This window comes from Anguilla anguilla, chromosome 5, assembly GCF_013347855.1.
Source record: "Anguilla anguilla isolate fAngAng1 chromosome 5, fAngAng1.pri, whole genome shotgun sequence".
Lineage (NCBI taxonomy): Eukaryota > Metazoa > Chordata > Actinopteri > Anguilliformes > Anguillidae > Anguilla > Anguilla anguilla.
In genome coordinates this window covers 11,551,504-11,570,882 of record NC_049205.1, presented here as the reverse complement: position 1 = coordinate 11,570,882, position 19,379 = coordinate 11,551,504, and the positions used below count along the sequence as shown (strand labels likewise).

General features: G+C 38.8%; 1 protein-coding gene across 1 annotated transcript; it reads left to right on the top strand.

The window, feature by feature from the left end:
- The first annotated feature begins 3,868 nt into the window (after positions 1-3,868).
- On the top strand, positions 3,869-7,039 carry LOC118227518. Its single transcript, XM_035418057.1, has 7 exons — positions 3,869-4,032; positions 4,480-4,542; positions 4,635-4,709; positions 5,143-5,730; positions 6,073-6,210; positions 6,506-6,654; positions 6,812-7,039. The coding sequence occupies exons 1-7, from the start codon at positions 3,976-3,978 to the stop codon at positions 6,864-6,866; spliced, it is 1,125 nt and encodes a 374-aa protein (XP_035273948.1). The 5' UTR covers positions 3,869-3,975; the 3' UTR covers positions 6,867-7,039.
- Positions 7,040-19,379: the final 12,340 nt, after the last annotated feature.

Here is a 19,379-nt window from a genome sequence, read left to right as displayed (position 1 = left end):
ACGTTTTCTACAATGTCCAATGATTCATGGGAATTGATGTTGTTTAATGTATAAATGCCTGATATTTTTATTGAGTAGGACAACAACACCCAATATACCATTCGCAAAAGCACCTTTCATTGCGGTCTCAGAACTACAGATTGTTGTAGTCTTTCCACTTTATCATTCTAAAACTAAACAAGCAACACATTAGCAAAAAAGTTCATTCTTTTGAAAACGTTTCCAATCTTGTCGCGTATACATAATACATACTATAATAGTAATACTAATAAATATAATAATAAGTATTATAAGTATTATTATTATTATTATTATTAGTAGTATTATTATTATTACTAATACTATTGCTGCTACTAATACAACTACGACTACTACTATTAAAACTAGCCCACTACTACTAATACTAATACTCGTATCATGCAGCGAGTTATCGTTAGCTGCGTTATTTGCTCGAAGTTGTTCAGAGGCATGTGAAAACGCTTGCTCAACTCCGTTGGCTTGGGAAATGTGTTGTTTTTTTTTTGTTTTTTTGCTCTGCGCAGCCCGACTATTTCGGTAACTCAAAGGAGGAAAAAATACTTCTGCGGTTACAGCGATGTGTTCACAATATTTATTTATTTATTTATTTATTTATTTATTTATTTATTTATTTATTTATGGGATGGCTGGACACCCCCAATGCAACTACAATGTCATTGGTGGTGTTCTCTCATGCAGGTCCTTTACCCATCATGCATATGTGCAAGTGCTACCTCTTCTGAAAAACAAACAAAACAAAAAAAAAAAAACCTTAAGTTTATCATACAAGAAACATCCTGGCCATTAATACCTGCATCAGAATAGTTGGAATTAAAACACATTTTATGAAAAATTGAGTCAGAGGGGCTAAACACAACCATTTTCTGCCTGACGAAAGCAGTTTGTTTCCAAATCGAGAGCAGAAGTGGGATGTCAAACTTAAATGTGAACCATTGTGGTCAAAGTGATTGGGTGCTGTGAGGGCCAGATAGACTATGTGGTCAGTCTACTCAGCTAGAGGCTATATATATATATATATATATATATTTTTTTTTTTTTTAACACCCATTTTTTTTTTTTGGCTTACAGAGATCAAACACAGAGGAAACAGGCAGTAGACCTACTCTACAGTAAACAGTATCTTACTGTGAATGAGACTTGGAAAGGAAAATCACAGTATATTTCCCTTGACCAGGCATTGGAGCTCTGTGTTGTGGTGGAATGAGAATGCTGTGTAGAGTGTCCAGGAAAGCTGGACAGTGGCCAGTGCTGTATGGACCAATGGTGGCATGGTTGTAGATGACATGCTGGCTGATGACTGCACTCATAGACACAATCTTCCAGGTTGTACAGGGATTTCAAGATTGACACGGTGGCCAGTCCTGTTCCGTCCCCATCTCCTCGTCTTGGTCAGGTTAAACCCCGCCTCATCAATAGAGATGAAGCCATGTGGCATGGGATTGGCATCTATCTTCATGCACCTCTATATATTTTTTTTAATGTTCAATGCCAACGCTACACATTACTAAATCTTTAAAACTGATTTTTGATTTCTGAAATGACTCTAACCCTGGTGATTAGCCATTGATAGAAATCTAAACGTTAGTGAAATTGAGTCAATTATCCAACTTGGTTCAGGAGTGAAATTACTAAATTATGTATACAATGGTGCAACCCAAAGCAGCTGGCTTGATGTGTCATTTCTGGTGCTTTCAGGAAAATGATAACTGAAAATTGTTTTTGACCTCACTCAAAGTTATCAAGAGGAAAATATCTTGTGTTTTGCGTTTTTTTATTATTTTTTTATTTGTTGAAAGCATAAATATACACATGAAATACATTTCTAATTTGAATGGGATCCACCAATGCCATTTCCCCCCCTCCCATTTCAAAAATACCAGTTGCATACTGTATGATCTATGCCATTGGCTCCTGCAGGGAGCACTGTGACTGAAGCCCTCCGATACACTTGGACTTGAAGAACTGACAATTTTCCACACATTTAACTACAAGAGGGAGCTAGCAACATTTGCAGGAGTGGCACATCTCTCACTGACAGCTGCTGGTACCCTGCTGAGTCCTTTTGAGCAGCGTAGCATGTGGAGGCTTCTGGTCTGAAAGTGAAAGTCAATTGAATCTTGCAGAAAATATCTCATCTCTTCCTAATTTTCTAAGTGAAATGTGAAAATAGAGATAAAGTATCAATATACACACATTTCAGATGTTATATAAGGTCTCCAGTGGAGTGTGCAGTAAGTATTCCTTTGTCCAGTGGCTGTAGTCCATATTTGAGTGAAGTGCTGCAAGGCATTTCAAATATATTTGATAATAACATAAAATAAAATGGCACATAGTTGTGAAGCATCAATACAGTAATACAAATACATTGTAATTATTATGACAATTTAAATCTGCAAAAACTAACACATTTGATTAGCTGGGTGAGCCCGGAGACACTGATGGCAAAGATTTTATTGAGCCAGTAGATGGCAGTCTGTAGCTTCTTATAAATCAGGAGTATTTGAACCTCTTGCCCGCACCCATTCAGAGTCAAATGCAAAAAAAAAATAGATTGGAATAGAAAATACGATTTAGAATGTATACATTAGTGACCAATGAGATTTCGCATCTAAAAGTTAGGAACATATCGCTGTTAGATAGTTCATTTGAAAAAGGTCTCAATTTAAATAGAATATGTATTTGCTCAACGTGGCTTATATGTATAACTTTATTATTATTATTATTATTATTATTATTATTATTATTATTATTATTATATATAACTTAAATGTCAAGTATTTATTTTTTTTTTGAATGGTGTACTGCTTCTCACGTGAAGAGAACATAGAAACATTTCACGTTAACATATTGGAAAATGTATGGAAAGACAAAGTCACAAAATGGGAAAATACGTCAAACGTTTTGTGGAATGGCGAAAACGAACGATTGAAAACAAAATAAAATGTGCCTGTCTGTAACCAGGACAACCAATAGTGCTTCATCACTGTCGTAATTATCGTGACCATTATGCAGTTTATTGGATTTTACACTGTTGCAGCTCCCGATATATTTTCTTAATATATTTTTATAAAATTGTATGATTCAGCAAGTTAGCAAACTGAACGTTAAATTATATGGTGGTAAATAAACACATTAGAAGTAATACGAAACCCCGTTGTCCAATTACTGATTCAAATACAGAACACAAATAGAATGTACATTATACATAAAATATATAAATACTGGGCAAATATAATCTACTACTACTACTATAAGCTACTATAATGCAATCGCATTCAATACTTTAGAATCTATTTACATTCATTGGCCATAGCAACCCTGACTGCCTTTGATAACTACTGCAAGAGGCATTCTATTTCCAGAATAGAATCTCTGTTAACAAAGGTGATCAGTCATCTGATTTATTTAATAACATAACAGTAACGGACGATCTGTTTATTTCCGGACTGATTTCGGTGAGAGTTCCTTCGAAACTTACACAACTGGACTAGTCGAGGTTTCTTGCGCACAAAATACAAATAAAACTCTGTGAGCACTCAACATTGAAGTGTTAAACAAACAAAAAAATAAATGCGCTGTTACTTCTTAGCCACGATATTATAAGGAACCAGAATTTATACAACTAGCCGAGGTTATGTAAGAGATAATTACACTAGCTGATGTGGCCAACATACTACGCGACTCTCTTCCATGTCACTGGTTGGTTGCGTAGCCTAAGCATTTGGCCACACGCGTTGCGTTTTATCTGAGCAGGATGGTGATATTATGGAAGGGAGATTACTCAACCTAGTTTTTTGTTTAAACTGTTAACAGCGAGTCAACAGTGAGCTTCACTTTTTCAGAGATCTAGCTTGTTATTGTTCTGTACAAAGGCTAAATGTAAATGTTTTACAGCATAGAAAACTGAAAATGTTCATCCGTTGTGCCCCCATTTAGATGAATGGGCATGTTGAAAATAAATGGGCAAGACTGCCCAAGGCATGGGAAGATCCTGTAAGTACAAAGGAAATATTTAACTCTAGGTTCTCACAAGTTGGATCAAGGTGTTATGTGAAAAGTGTTTCAGAAAATGCTGGTATCACTGGCACAAATATCAGTATGAACTGCGTATGTGTATTTAATGGCTGCCAACAAATTCACTAAATCTACATGCCCGCCTAACAGCTGTGTCTGCTGTAAGCTGTAACTGCAAATTAAAATGTTTGCTATATGAAAAGTGCTCATACTTTTTTGTATTAGGTGACTGATGTCTTTGACAGTTTGCCAGGACCTCATGCAGGCTACTCATGCTGTTTTTCACCTTGTCACCTAATTCGGCTATACTTACATAAAATTGCATAGTGATGACCACAGAAATATGCAACCCAACTTTTGAATACACATTAATGGTGTGCATATTTAAAGAGGAACTACTTTTTTTTTTTACAACCGGTATTTCAGGGCAACACTCCTAATGAGGAAGCCCTGGTAAATGAAGAAACAGCCACGAGGACACTCAGCAATGTAAGACCTCCAGCCATTCTTACCAGAGGTGACTGCAGCCTGGCTGTGTGTCTGCATCTGTATTTAAAAGGTGGCCTATGTTTTGTCAGCAGGATATTGACGGGATGCCACTGTCATACGAAGAAGAGATAAACAAAGAAGAGGATGCTGCCTCAATCAACCCACCCGTGAGTTGCAAAAAAATGGTATGAGTGGGCTACAAATAGATTAGTAATTACCAGTTATTTAATATACAATCAACTTTGTATGATTGCATACTGTTGTTTTGCATTTCAATAGCATCCAGCCAGTCCTGTTATAAAACAACTGACTTCCGTCACCTCTGTTAAGTGTAACAAGAGTTCCAAGTCCATTAATAATTTGAAGTTCACAGTTTTTTTATTTTTTTTATTTTTTTTTTTTAAATGGACATATATATCAAAGCTAATCTTGTCAATTGAATGCCACTCTGGGAGCTTTATATATTGGCATTTTGATTTTTAATGCCATGAACATAATCAAATGCATGCTCTTGAGAAGCACCCCTTATGGTTCCAGTGGGTGTGTTGGTTGTCCGAGCCAACCCAAGGGTTCTAGTGTGTGTGCGCCTGTGTGATGCAGACCCAAGTGTCAGATGGAGTGGAGCGGGCCGAGGCCAGGGACGAGTGCCTGCGGGTGACGGAGGAGGCCCTGGCCACCCTCCAGCGTGACGTGGCCAAGAGCCTGGTCACCGTACTGGACAGCCTGGACCGGGGCCAGCGCCTGCGGAGGAGGGCGAGGGACGCCGAGAGGAGGAGCGAGAAGGAGCGGTGGAGGAAGAGTCGCGCGGAGACGGAGAAGCTGATGAAACGGTGGGCGGAGAAGTGGGAGGGGGGGAGGAGGACTGAGGGTTGGAGCTGCGAGAAGGAGGAGGAGGATGAGGAGGAAGAGGCCATCACCGGGATGTGCCTGGAGGTGAGGAGGCAGGTGCAGATGTCGATGGAGAAGGCCGAGTCTGAGCGGGAGGAGGAGGTCACAGAGAGCGACAGCATGGTAGCCAAGCAGGAGCTGGCCATCATGGAGGTGCTCATGGACCAGCTGGGGGCAGTAGAGGAGACCTGCAGGGGGCACTGTAAAATTATTCAGGACAGAATGACGCATCTGTGGGAGAAGATAGAGAAGAACAGATCAGTGCGGACTGAGAACAGTGGGATCAGTGAACAGTTCCCTGTAAGTCACTCATTCACACCTCATTTCCAGATGGGAAGATGAACACTTTTAACGAAGTTATGTAACTGAATGTCTGCAGTTAGAGGCAAATTAGAATGAAACAAATTACAGCTTGATCAACTAATACTTGGCTTCCTGATGTAAAAAAAAATAGTGCTTTTGTTCAGGTTTTAAAGATTGTGAAAGTCATGCTGCATTGTATAGGCAAACAAATGCATTGTCATTCATTGTATTATTATAAGATTCCATTTTGTTTTCAATGACTCCTGATGAATATATTGTCTGCCTGACCTTGTAACCATGGCGACACTCACCTCTCCCCTACACACTTCTGACCTCCAGAGTTCAGTGACTCCTCTAGCTATCCTCAAGCCCTGCCTGGTGCGTGGGAGAAGGCCCCTGCTGCCACCTATCGCATCCCTGAATGAGGAGGGGGGCGAGCGCAGTGCTATTCATATTAGGACAGGGGCTCCCACACAGGTGAGTTTCTCTTCCTTTGAGACTAGCATCCCTTTTTATTACCATGTCTCTCTCTCTCTCTCTCGAAGTGAATGCAATTTCATATTGATTATATACATCACCTTTCAGAGAGTACCATTCTTACATCTTACATCCTTTTTTAACTCTTTCGCTCTCTCTCGCTCTCTCTCGAAGTGAATGCAATTTCCCATTGATTATATACATCACCTCTTTCAGAGGTTACCATTCTTGCATCCTTTTTCTTAACTATCTCTCTCTCTCTCTCTCTCTCTCTCTCTGTCTCTCTCTCTCTCAGGGCGTTATGTGGCACATGGAGCCACTGGCAGAGAACCGCAGGAATAAAAAGAAAAGGAAAAAGAAGGTAGAGATGACGGGAGGGGAGGAGGAAGAAGTGCCGGAGAAGAATGAAGAGTGCCAGAACATCAGGAAGAGCTGGAAGCAGAGGTAAACAGATGGAAGGGATGGAGGGATAGTGGTGAAAAGCAGGGGGGACTGCAGAAGGGAGGGTTAAAAGAGAAGTGAGGGTTAATGGTAAACATGTAAACAGAAGGTTCATTGCTGTAATTGCATTTGTTGCTGAGCTGTTTCTTTTTTCCCCCAGGCTGACTGAATGGCTTCATGCACCACTGTGTGGATGTGCAGTTAGATGCTACTGACTGGAAGGTCCCCATTCAAGTGCCTCTACTGACCCTCTGACGCAACCTAGCACACACTGACCTGTTCCCAGACCCTCAGACAATCAGATGTCACCTGGCTCACTTACTAACATACACACACACACACACACACACATGCACAGAGAGAGAGAGAGAGAGAGAGAGAGAGAGAGAGAGAGAGAGAGAGAGAGAGAGAGAGAGAGAGAGAGAGAGAGAGAGAGAGGGAGGGAGAGAACGGGAGACAGAGAGAGAGAGAGAGAGAGAGAGAGAGAGACAGAGAGAGAGAAACAAACTGAAACTTCAATGGTAGCAGCCAGTTAAACCTTTATTTTCTATAAAGACCAGGGTGATGTAAAATAGAAGGTAAATAAATAAATAAATATAAAAATACATTTCTGTTGCCTATGAGTATCTGCCACTGCTGCATATTCTGCAGAAACAATGTTTCTTTCTGGCCTCTCATTGGAAACAAAAGACTGCTGGCTATACCATAGCTTCACTTGCTGTGTGTATATGAGGTGTTTCTCTGTTTATGGAGATATAGTTTATGGAATTGAAAATTTACTTAACTAGCATTTCAGAACACCCTTTGTCACTCATTCACCTAATTATGAGTAGCATTTTGCAAAAACATTTAATGGTGAACCTTTTACATCTGTTTTTTAAAATGCTATTTTTACTGTTACTGTTAAAAATCAAATGCATGCTGAAGCAAGTCACTCTGGTTATGGGCTGCTGACAAGCAAATAAAAAATATAGAGTAACAATACTCATGACAGAAAATTGTAACAAAGTGTAAACTAGAGTGTAAAAATGGCAAAATGTGCCTAATAAAACATATTCATGTCCGTTGTTGTTCGCTCTGTGTATATAATGTAAATAATACTACAGCAAGAAAAGGTTACAGACAATAGAACGATAGTATATTACAATATATATATATATAACAATCTTATTTCCCCTGCATGAGACTGGGAAGCAAACACAGGCCGACATTGTGATAAGTCTAGCCTGCTTTTGGGGCCTGGAGCTCCGGGTGAGGCTGGAGTCGAGGGGGGTGTTGAGATATTGGCTCATTTGCTGCTCAGGTTTGCTGAGGGAGAGACAAAAGGAAACAGACACAGGGGCTGGTGGGAGAGCTGGGGCGCACAGCTGTGAAATTGGATTTTGTCCATAAGTGCCGGTGTCTGTTTAATATTTTCTCTGGAACCTTAGTCGCTCTGATGTATCTCTAGCCTCTCTCCAGTGTAGACGGATTGCGGTTGTTCCACAGAGATGCTTGCGATGCCAGCAGACCAAAGCTTCTTCAGTGTTCGCACCATTTATGAGAGCAGCTCGTTACAGCATGTCAAATGTTTGTGTAAGCTTCTGTGAAAGTTACAAGCGCAAAAAGGGGTTTACAAGGGGTTTGTTCCATTTAAAAATAAATCACTGGATGTGTCAGAAGAAATTAAAGAAATAGTTTTCTTTGCATTTCAAACAAAGCCACATTTTTTTTAAGCTCACAGAAAAAGTAGTACTGGTGGTTTCTCTTGATGACAAATTGAAGTTCTAATTTATTTTCCATTCTTTCATTTTTTTGCAGAAATAACTTTTTGACAGCAATAAAATGAATAATTCACATAAAAAGTGAATTTATGAGTGTAATACTTGCTTGTACTTGTATAATGTTGTCATTCAGTAGAAACTTCCCAGCAAAGTCGTGTACTTTATAATATGCATGGTATGTTGTTAGGGTCCATACAAAAATAGGTTATTTTTTGTTTGACTTGGAGTAGGAGGAACAGCTAGTATTTTTGTTTGTATTTCCCAATGCCTACTGATAACCACTTCTATGAATCTATAATCTCTAATCCAGCTGCAAATAAATTTTTCAATGGTTATTGTTGTACGGGACTGGACTTGTGACCACAAAACTAGCATTTAAATTCCATATGAGACACTACTGACTTGAGCACTTACTGTGCAATGCCTCTTTAGCAGAAATTCCTTGACTTTACTGATAGTAAAACTTATTAACACTAATGTAAAAGATTACAAAGCAATCACTATAATATTGGGGAGTTTTTTTATTTCTATCGTTTCATGATTTTCTCCCTACTAGGAGTTTTTTTACCTCATTTTTTGGGGGTTCAGACATTGTGTTTGCTCCGTTTGCTCTTTTTGCTGTTTCTTAGCAATCTTATGACACCCAATGGTCATAGATACAGTGAGGTAGTTTTTTGGTACACGGGATGAGGAGATTGGGTGTTCCCATTGACCAATGGTTGTTACTCTGTTGGCAAGTAAATCATTAACATTTCACAGGCATATATTTAGGTCCGGCACATATATATGTCTTGAAAATATGTCACTGCTCATGTCTGTGTTGTGGAGTTATGTTTATATGTGAAAAACATCAAGTTTCATCCATCCATCCATCCATCCATACATTATCTATACCCGCTTATCCTAGGCAGGGATGCAGGGGGGTGCTGGAGCTTATCCCAGCGTGCATTGGGCTAGAGGCTGGAATACGCCCTGAACACGCCGCCAATCTATTGCAGAGCGCAACATCAAGTTTCAATATCTATGAATTATAGGTGTGAACAATATAGAAATGTTGTTAGATGAACCGCTGTTTATTTTTTCAAATGAGACCCTTTGGCAGCCCCTGAACTCTAGCTAAGACCACTTGAACTGTTCACAGAGTCTCACACAGCCCAGACAACTTTGACGTTATTGCTGAAACATGCACCTCTTTGCGTGCCTGTCTGCCCCTTGTAATGCAAGATGACTGGGGTGATGAATGCCCTGCGAATAAGTATGTCTATTAGTCAGCTGCAATAGCCTCCCTGCAACAGAAACGCTTGTTTTCCAGGTCATAACTGTGTGACAGATCATTTTTCATCCTCTCCCATGCCTTTACCCAGGGAATGCTCCAGACCCCAATCTTCAGGTTCCTTTCCTATGCTGTCACTCAACTGTGTGTGTGTGTGTGTGTGTGTGTGTGTGGGTGTACGTGAGTGGGTGTGTGTGTGTGTGTGAGTGAATACATGTATACGTGTGTGAACCACATGTCAATAAGAATGTCAAATGACCTGAGACAAACAAAGTTCACACTTTATTACACAGATTCATATGTCAGAGGCGCCATTGTAGCTATGGCCATTTGTCAGTTGAACACAATAAACAATTCATGCTCTGTATATCTATTCATATGTGGTTGGGCTGTAAAAAAACAAAAAAACAGCAAAAGCAGTCCACCCGTTTTACAATTTCAGATGTGTTTACTTTGTTCTCTAAATTGTATACCTTGGCCAGTATTATTCACCACAGATGGCAGTGGCTTATGGAGTTGCAACAGACAATTCCCAGCAGATGCCTAAAGGCATCTAAGTGTTGAAGTTCAACAGACTAGAAATAATTATGCATCTGGACAAATTGAGGGAGTCAGAAACAATTACACACCAGTTCTTTATTATGTGATAATACAGCCTGGACATACACTTGAATTTACATTGAATTCGGTAGCACAAGTGCGATTATTATCCCAATTGCTGTCAGCTACATTATTTACATGTAAATGCCACAGTATGGAAAGACCAGTGGCTGGGAGGTAGTTTTAGTGAAGCACCCTAGGCTTTATCACAAATAAGGGCACATTTCAGCCCAGAATTTGATTTATGCAAATATATCATATTCTTTATTTATAATTTCACATCTGGAAAGAATGTAACCTTGTTCTTGATAGCACACTGGGGACAGTGTTAAGAAACCAATGTGACTGATCTTCCATCTGGCTTCAGATGGGAGAAGGGACACTGTTATCATGAGGCATGTGCTGTCCAATTAAACGGTATCACATAAGCAAGACAGTATTTTAGTATGTAATGGGTATAACTGCCAATTAGACTGGTTCAAATACTTGTCAAGAGGCAGATTTTAACAACTGCTAATTGTCTGTTGCTCCAATGAAAAAAGATATTACTGAATCACATTATTTGCTTGGTCTGCATCTGTAACTGGTGGTTCTGTGAAAGATTATTTTGTCAGATTGAAAGGAGATGCTGTACTATATTAAAAATGGGGCTCCTTATGGTAAACCAACTCTGACTTGTTATATTTCAACTAATGCCACACTTGCATTTTAATTCTGCAAGCACTTGAAGCCACCATCAAGAGTTAACTTATTTGGACATATTCAGTTTTTTTTTTGTTTGTTTTTGTTTGTTTTTTTTAAAAGTCAAGCAACAGGTCGTCTGATCACAGTTTTAGATGTTTTGCTTGTCCTTTGTGTTGATATGTATTGCTCTTCGAACCCAAGAAGTGTATGACTTTAGAAACCAGTGTTTGTACTCATGATGTACTGATGAAAATCACCTCATTTTACTCTTCAGAGAATAATAAATTAGCAAGTTTCCTTCAAAAAGACATTTCAAACAGTTTCATGCTGAAGCCTTGAAATAAAAAAAGAACCTGAAGGGAATATCATTGGTTTTAATATCCCAATTATCTTTCTAGACTATTTTATTCAACCTTTCTATACGCAATCAGTTTTGCACGGTAATATCAGCATTACATCCACGTTGCCCACATGTCTACCTCATGCATAATGTAAGAGCAAATGTAACTAGCTCAGAAATTCTTAGATTGCATTGCATGCACCCTGCTGCATGACCTAAATATAGCCTACAGTATAAGAAACAGAAGAACAATGTTCCCTTAAGCCATATTTGGGGTCTACAATGGTCTCCGTTTCATTTCATTTGTGAAAGATGAATGAAATATTTAAAGAAAATTATACTTCAGTCATGACATGAGATCATGGAATGTTACAAAATAAATGAACACACAAAACCAGAATGGATGTTATCAATCGGGGCTGGCTGCCACTGCAATTTATACGCATGTGTATGATACCTGCCCAGAATGTAAATTCATACTTCCATTAAGCAAGATATTCTAAAGAAACTTTATATTTAGTCCCACATTTCACGAAACACTGGCATTGAATGTAAATAATATCGCTGTGTGCTTTTAAATTCATGTTTGTGTTCATGTTCCCTTTAAAATTTGTGTTTTGTAGAGATGCCCTGTAATCAAAGTCGCGGCAATCAATATGCCACACAATATGTACCAAGTGAAGCCTCACCTGTGCCCTTTCGCTGAACAATAAATACAATGTCAATTTATGTCCATTTCATATACAGTATGGTCATAAATGGAGGATATCTCGAGTGGTGTATTGCTTCCCTTTGTATTAATACCACAAAGTAATTTATACAAGTCCCTGAGGCTCAAAGATATTGCTGTTTGCAGACTTAGATCTTTTTCATTTTGAGGGATAACCTGCATGCCCTTGAGATGCAGTCTTTTCTCGAGTTTATTGTTGGGTGGATGAGACGTTGGCAATGCTGAGAATAACTGGCAGAAAATAGCTTACTTCCACAGAACACAACAACAACACAAAACTTTTGCCAATGTAATGCACACACAACCAGAAAAGCACACTAAAAAAACAGCAATGCATTGCTCAAATATTTATTTTCAGAGGTGAGAACATTGATAAGGTTGCATTTTGAAGTAAATGATCCAATAGCGCAATATGTGAATACTTTTCATTGAAAGACTCAAGGCTGTGTAGTCTGTTGTACATGATTGGCTAAGTGTACAGGTATCATCCGGCTTTAGTTTTCATTCAAAGTAAAAATAACAACATGTTCTCCCATCCATCCTATATTTCCCTGAAAAAAAAGAAAGAAAAATCTCTCTACTTTCCCTTCCACATGTTAATTCTAATGACAAAGTATTGCTTTGGTGTGTTATGGCCTGGTCACTACATTGATTGCTACTTGGAATGGTGGTGATTTGTGAATCTAGGCCATTTCCTTGTGCACTAATGGTAAGTCACTCTGGATAAGTAAGACGCTGGAGTATCAGCTAAATGCCTAAAATGTAAAATTCAGTGTAAAAATATGATTTAAACAGCCAGATATAAAACATCCAAGCCCACATTAGATTGACTCATATTTTAAAGGGGTGATGTTTCATACATTGAAAGGTAGTGCTCGCAGAAGTATATGAAACATATTTTTAGTTTTTTGGGTTGATTAATGAAGACCTGAACCCAAGAGTGCCAAAATAAAAAGTAAACAACCTCTTTAGTATGAACTTGATATACTGATGAAGGTTATTCTTTAGAGTGAAACAATGAAATGTGCATTTGTTTGTATTCTTAAATGAAGAAATGAAGCCAATTTACTAACCGAATACTGAGTAAGAACACATGAAAGCATGAGAATTCATATTATCATGGCACCACTTTTTCCTTTCCTATTGTACAGAAAGTAAGAATGGTGTAAGATACCAAGTTTTGCTGAAAGAATGTGTTTATGTTGTTTACATTGTCAAACACTACTGGAGAACTGAATTCCTGGGGGACTCAATTAGATTCCACGTCAGACTGTTTGCTCTTGGCTCTGTTGTATCCAGGTCAGTTAACTGTGGCTGTTTGCTTTAGTGCAAAAATGTATAATAATATCAGAGCAGCTAAATGCCTAGAGAAGGAGCCAAATTTCTGTGTTGGCCCTTTTTTCTGAGAAACAGGATTTGCTCTTGAGCCCTGAATGAGATATTGATCAGGGAGCCATATCCTCAGTGCTTTTATGGAGAAGAAACTGCCTTAATTCAGTTGGAATAGGTTATCCACTCTCCTCAGGCACTCAACAGGCTGCAGACAGAGAGACGTGTAGAATGCAGAAAACTGAAGAAAATGAACACATAAGAAAACTCAGTAACATCTAATGTTCAGTCTAAGAAGTATCGATTAATAGGTATACCTGGCTCTTTTACTGGTATCCACAATTTACAATCTAATATTATAGATTTAATTTTGTGAAATGCAGTGTGTTTTTTTTTTTCTTTCATTATGTCTTTGTGCCTGAGGTAGGCAATGAGTGGAAGCGTGTCAAAAAATTAAATGAGAAATAATAAAAACGGCTTATTCAATGGTATTTAGAGGATAAACTATGCCAACTGAAGCAGAGAAGCTCATGAATATTGTAAACAAATTTAATGAGCAGACATTACTGCTTGGTGTTTGACTTCAAATTTAATTACATCTGAGCCGCAAGTATTTTTGGCGAGGTTAACAAATGAATGTCGAAATTTCCGTAAGTATAATCCAGCAGTGGGTTGAAATGTGAAGAACAACAATGAGGTCTGTATTCGTAAAGCACACTGTAGCCTAGAGGACATTAAGGAGAAGCCTCTGAGGAATGATTGCGGTGTGTACAGAAGCTTCTGTACATACAGAAGGAAACAAAATTCCACCTGAATGGGGAACCATTTATAAAAAAGAATTGCTGTAATTCCTACAAGGTTAACCCAATATAGATGTGAATACCCTTAAATTAAAGCTGACAGTCTGTACTTTTAAACTCTTATTCATTGTTAGAGTTCAAATCCAATGTGCTGGAGTGCAGAGACAAAGCAACAAAAATTGTGTCACTGACCAAATGCTTACAGATTGCACTGTATCTCTCCCCGCCCCCCCACCCCCACCCCACCCTCAACACACCATTGATTCTTTTCAAACATCTGTCATTCTTCTCAAATAATACCATATTTTATTATTGTTATGTATGCTTCCCCCTAGTATCTGTACAACAACAATAGAGTCCCAGGTATACAGCCATCAGCATTATGGACTGCTTGGTCAGCCAAACAATGCACATTGCAGCAGCAGTTGGGGGATAATAATGGGCAGCAGGGTAGTATAATGGCTCAGGAAGCAGGCTTGCAAATCCAAGGTTGTAAGTTCACTACCCCAGTCGGAGCACTGCTCTTGTACCCTTGAGCAAGGTACTTATCCTGAATTGCTTCAGTAAATGTCCAGCTGTGTAAATGGATTATATAAGGAGAACACAATGGAGAACAGTCCACTGCATAAATCACTCCGAGTAAGAGTCTGCAGCCCCACAGGGTGACTCAGAGTGTTTCTAGTGTCACCCGTGGATGGGAGGGTTTCAATCAGCCAGGATGTAGCCGCCATGTTGCATGTGAAGTGGCTTCCTCTTGCTCAGGTCTGTGTGAGCATGACTAGTAAACTGCAGTGTGAAGAACTGCAGTGGCTGACATCACATACTTGGGAGGACAGCGCATGCTTGTTTGCGCTCTCTTGAATCCGTAGTGGAGGCTGCAACAGGCACTGATAAATACAATCGGTCATCTCAAAAGGGAGAAAGCAATGACGAAAAATTTCCCCCCAAAACCATATCAGCTGTAGGCCCGATATGAACATACTGTTCTAGATAAGTGCCTTCATTACACACACACACACACACACACACACAACCGATGACTGACATTATAAGCTCTTGTAGGTGACAGAATGTTTCTAAAATATGCAAAGGCATGAGACCAGGTTGCTCGCTCAGGACCTCCTGAAAATCTCATTACAGTCTCATCGCATTCCTACAGTAATGGCAAGGTGGCGGGTTTTCCCCTAACAAGCTGACTGCAGTACAGAATTTCCAATCGAGCATTCAATACAATTCAGTCAAGTATCCCCTGAACTGATTTAGGAAGCAAGTCGCCCACCAACGCTCTCAATTTAAACAAGAAGTCATGTGTACAGTCGTGTTCATGAATTTAACATCGATTCCAGCTCCGACACAAAGCAATTACTCCCCTTGCAGAAGTAACCTCCTATATGGACCTTCATTGTAGTGTGAATTATAGGCATAGGACTATGGGTTTCCATGTTGCCCTCCTTGGAGAAACTGTAGTATTCTTGCCTCTATTCGTGTCTTTCACATAAACAGCCACAAAGTAAGCATATTTTGTGGATATGTAAAAATAGCACAACTCAGAATGACAATATATCAGTCGTGTGTGTGTATGTGTGTGTGTGTGTATGTTTGTGTGTGTTTAATTTATTTTTAATTAATTTATTTTTATTCAAATGCAGTTAAATACCGGTCTTGGAAGGAAAGCACTTTAGTGACATAGATCGATTGAAGTACCATCAACTTCCCTGCTTCTTTAGCTATGTGATATTTTATGGTACATTAAAACATTTTCTTTCTTCTTCTTCTTATTAATAATAATAATAATAAGAAGAATAATCATAATGATAATAGTAATAATTTATTATTAATAATAATAAAATAATTTGTTTTTGTTTAACCTGGTACAATCTTAAGAACATAATTACATCTCAGAGTGGTGCAAGGCTGGTGATTATTCAAAATAAAACAATATGAATACCACGTATACATGAATGGACAATATCAGGAATGCAATTGAGTTTGTCAGTTCTAAGCTATTTTATTCATTGTGGAATCTGCTTAATGTCCTCGCAAAAAAAAAGAAAAAAGCATGAGCAGCCTCAGTTACATGGGAGTGGTAACAGCCTGATATTCGACACACAGAGTGTCTCAGTTCCTAATGTCAACACTGTCCTAATTATACCATGTTATACGGCATTCAATTAACAATCTGCTCAGCAGACTGAATCAACAGCTATAAATTCACACAGCGTTTTTGCTGTCACGCAATTAGCGGCAATGAGAATATCCAAACACCCGTGACACTCAAGAGTTATATCAGAGAGGGACAACGGCAGAAACAGAACATCATTACAGTACGGGCTGCACTGGGTGAGTCAACATGTGTTAACGATATTAATCATGTGTTAATCGTCTAGGGCAATGATGGTAATGTATGTATGTTTGTTTGGTAACACTTTCTATGGCTGGCTCTTCATAAGAGTTATATCATAAGCGGTACACAGCACCTCATGAAGTACAGGGCAAATGGAGCATTATGTCACCACTAATGCAGCAAGTTACATTACCATGACAATACCAAGTGACACATGCCATGTACCTATTTGGAGATACTTATAAATGTCTATGTAGTGATTACTATAAATGCTACGTAGTACTAATGAAAGAGTACATAGTTCTTCAGAGTGAAGGATAAAGTACCATTCAAAGATGCCATTTAGATTAAAAGGCAGTAATGTGTTCACCCATATGTTTGCAGGATGGTGTGTTTATTCATACAGCCCTGTGGCTATCTTTGGCAAAGTCGCTAACCGGGCCAAGCTTTGTTTGCAATTCAGTGTGAGATCTCCGGTGAGAGAGAAGCAGTTTGCCCCTCGTTGTGGTGTTTCTCTGGATAGGAAGAAAATCATCACCTATCTGTAATGATGAGACACTGTGCTCTGGAAGAGAGACTTAACAGCCATGACTTGCTCTGTTCAATAAAGAAGCAATTCTAATAATAATAATAATAATAATTATTATTATTATTAGTAGTAGTATTACATATTGGGATTTGGAATGTGTTTGAATATGGTGAATAGTACTGAAAGCATTATTTTGTCTCACTGCCTTTCTGTAATGGGGCTTAGCAGTTTTCTACAGTATACTTACTTAAACTGACACAATATCTGAAAGTTTTTATTACTAAACGGTTGTTTCAGCCTCTTTTGAGATCCCTTATCTTACCCCCTCCCCCTAGGGTAAAGAATAATAAGACGTTACAGTTAATGCTAAAGATATAATCTCTCACTGTCAGCCCTTTATCTGATTCAAAGACTTTGATCACAAACTTGTTTAAACTGTGACACTGCTGTTCAGCTGATCTGACACAAGTTTTAGACCTTGGAGAGGATTGAGTCAGTGTTTAAAGTATGCTTCTGTAAGCTCCTCTTCTGTAAGTTTGAAGGTTTTAAACATTAAGTGGCTCCAGGAAGGCTGGCAATGCAAGGAATCGGGTGAACGCCTTATCGTCATCCCCAAAAGTGACAGTGTTTAAGCGTTCGCTGTCAGCACCATTTGTAACAGGCTGGATTGGTTTGAGTTCTCCCAGGTTTAAAGCGGGAATAAGCCTTTAGCCAGTATGAGAAGAGGAAGGCAGCTCTGAAATGATACAGCGCCCTGTGGCTCCACTGGCATTTTACTTGATTAATTTACAACATGAAATGATAAATAAATGATGTCACTCAATAGCATTCCAGTAAAGTACATTTAGAGACAATTTTGCAGTATTCAGATATATGTACGTATGTAGAGTGTGTGTACGTATGCACATATATATACGACACAATTCAAGGGTAAGCCCAGGAAATTCTGCTTTAGAAAAGCTTTTGATGATGTGTATGTCTGTATTAGCATTAGTATTACTATTATTATTGCTGTTATTGGTATCATTCATAAGAAGAAGAAGAATCAGTCGCACTTGAAGAACAATACCCTTTGCATCGACTTGCATAAGACATGTACTGTTTACTGAGATCATATACAATATGTCCTTTCTCTGAATTCCTTGGTGGAACATCCAACTGGAGCACTAGTTTGCTATTGCAGTGATGTAACTTATTGTTTGGATTGAGCCAGTGTTGCCTTGCAGCTGAATGGGTCTCCGGTACAGCAGTAGCAAGGAAACACAAGTAAGAGAAGAATGAAATGATTGAAACTTGAGGTGTCAAAGGTTAGCTGCTGATGCTGACCGGACGTGTCTCAAGGCTTCTGTTCCTCCCAGCATTAATCACTTAGTGCTGATCCCCATGGCCTTGCTGTGGCTTTCTCTCTACTTTTTTATTCATAACCGAAAAGGTTACATTGACTTGTGGTGTGAATTCCCAGAGCTGTACTTGAATATTAATTAATCTTAGAATTCTGACAGATGTGGTTGAGAGTACATGTGAAGCAGGGCAGGAAACCATTCAAACTCACAATGTTGTGGTTACTATGCTGAAGAGAAACATTTAGAATAATGACCAGGTTAGCCAGAAATAATGTCAGTGTCAAATTCTCCTTCTTATAGGCAACTGGATCTACCCATCAAGGGTCTTCACCTGGAAAATGGATCCTCCATGTCATCAGAACTTATTGTTAATTGGACACGTCCAACACACATTTTAAATAATTTTATGTGCGTGACTGCGTGTGTCTGTGTAGGGTATGGAGGCAGATCCCAGAAAGTGAAGAAGCACCATTAATCCCTGTCTGAAATGAAGTGCCTTTTCACGGTTTGTTCAGTATAATTAATTAAAGCCAGGGAGATGTTTGCTCTAATCTCTCTGCCCTTTCTACCTAAGCATTGTCTTTATCATGGCTGCAGTCCTACTATAGATACAGGCATGGTTTCATAATTAAAATGCCATCAAGGTTATCATAAAATAAATGGCAAATATGGGATTATAATAATGAGATAATTGTGTAAGAATAATTGAGTTATCTCCGCCAGCAGTTTCGGCTTATCTTACACTGGCCTGATCCGGAAGCTCCATCCTCCTGTGTTGAATGGAAGTGACAAACAAGAGGTCGCAGAAGATCCCAATTATAGATGTGGAACCTGATCTCCCTTGGGATTTTGACTCTTTCTTTTTTATTCTGGGGTTTGTCTGATCGGAAATTGAAGAGAACTTAATTTGTGAGGAATGGCTTCACAACAGTGACTCAAATGAATTTGAACTCCTTCAGGGTGCATATTTAAACGTCCTTGTACAATATGTTT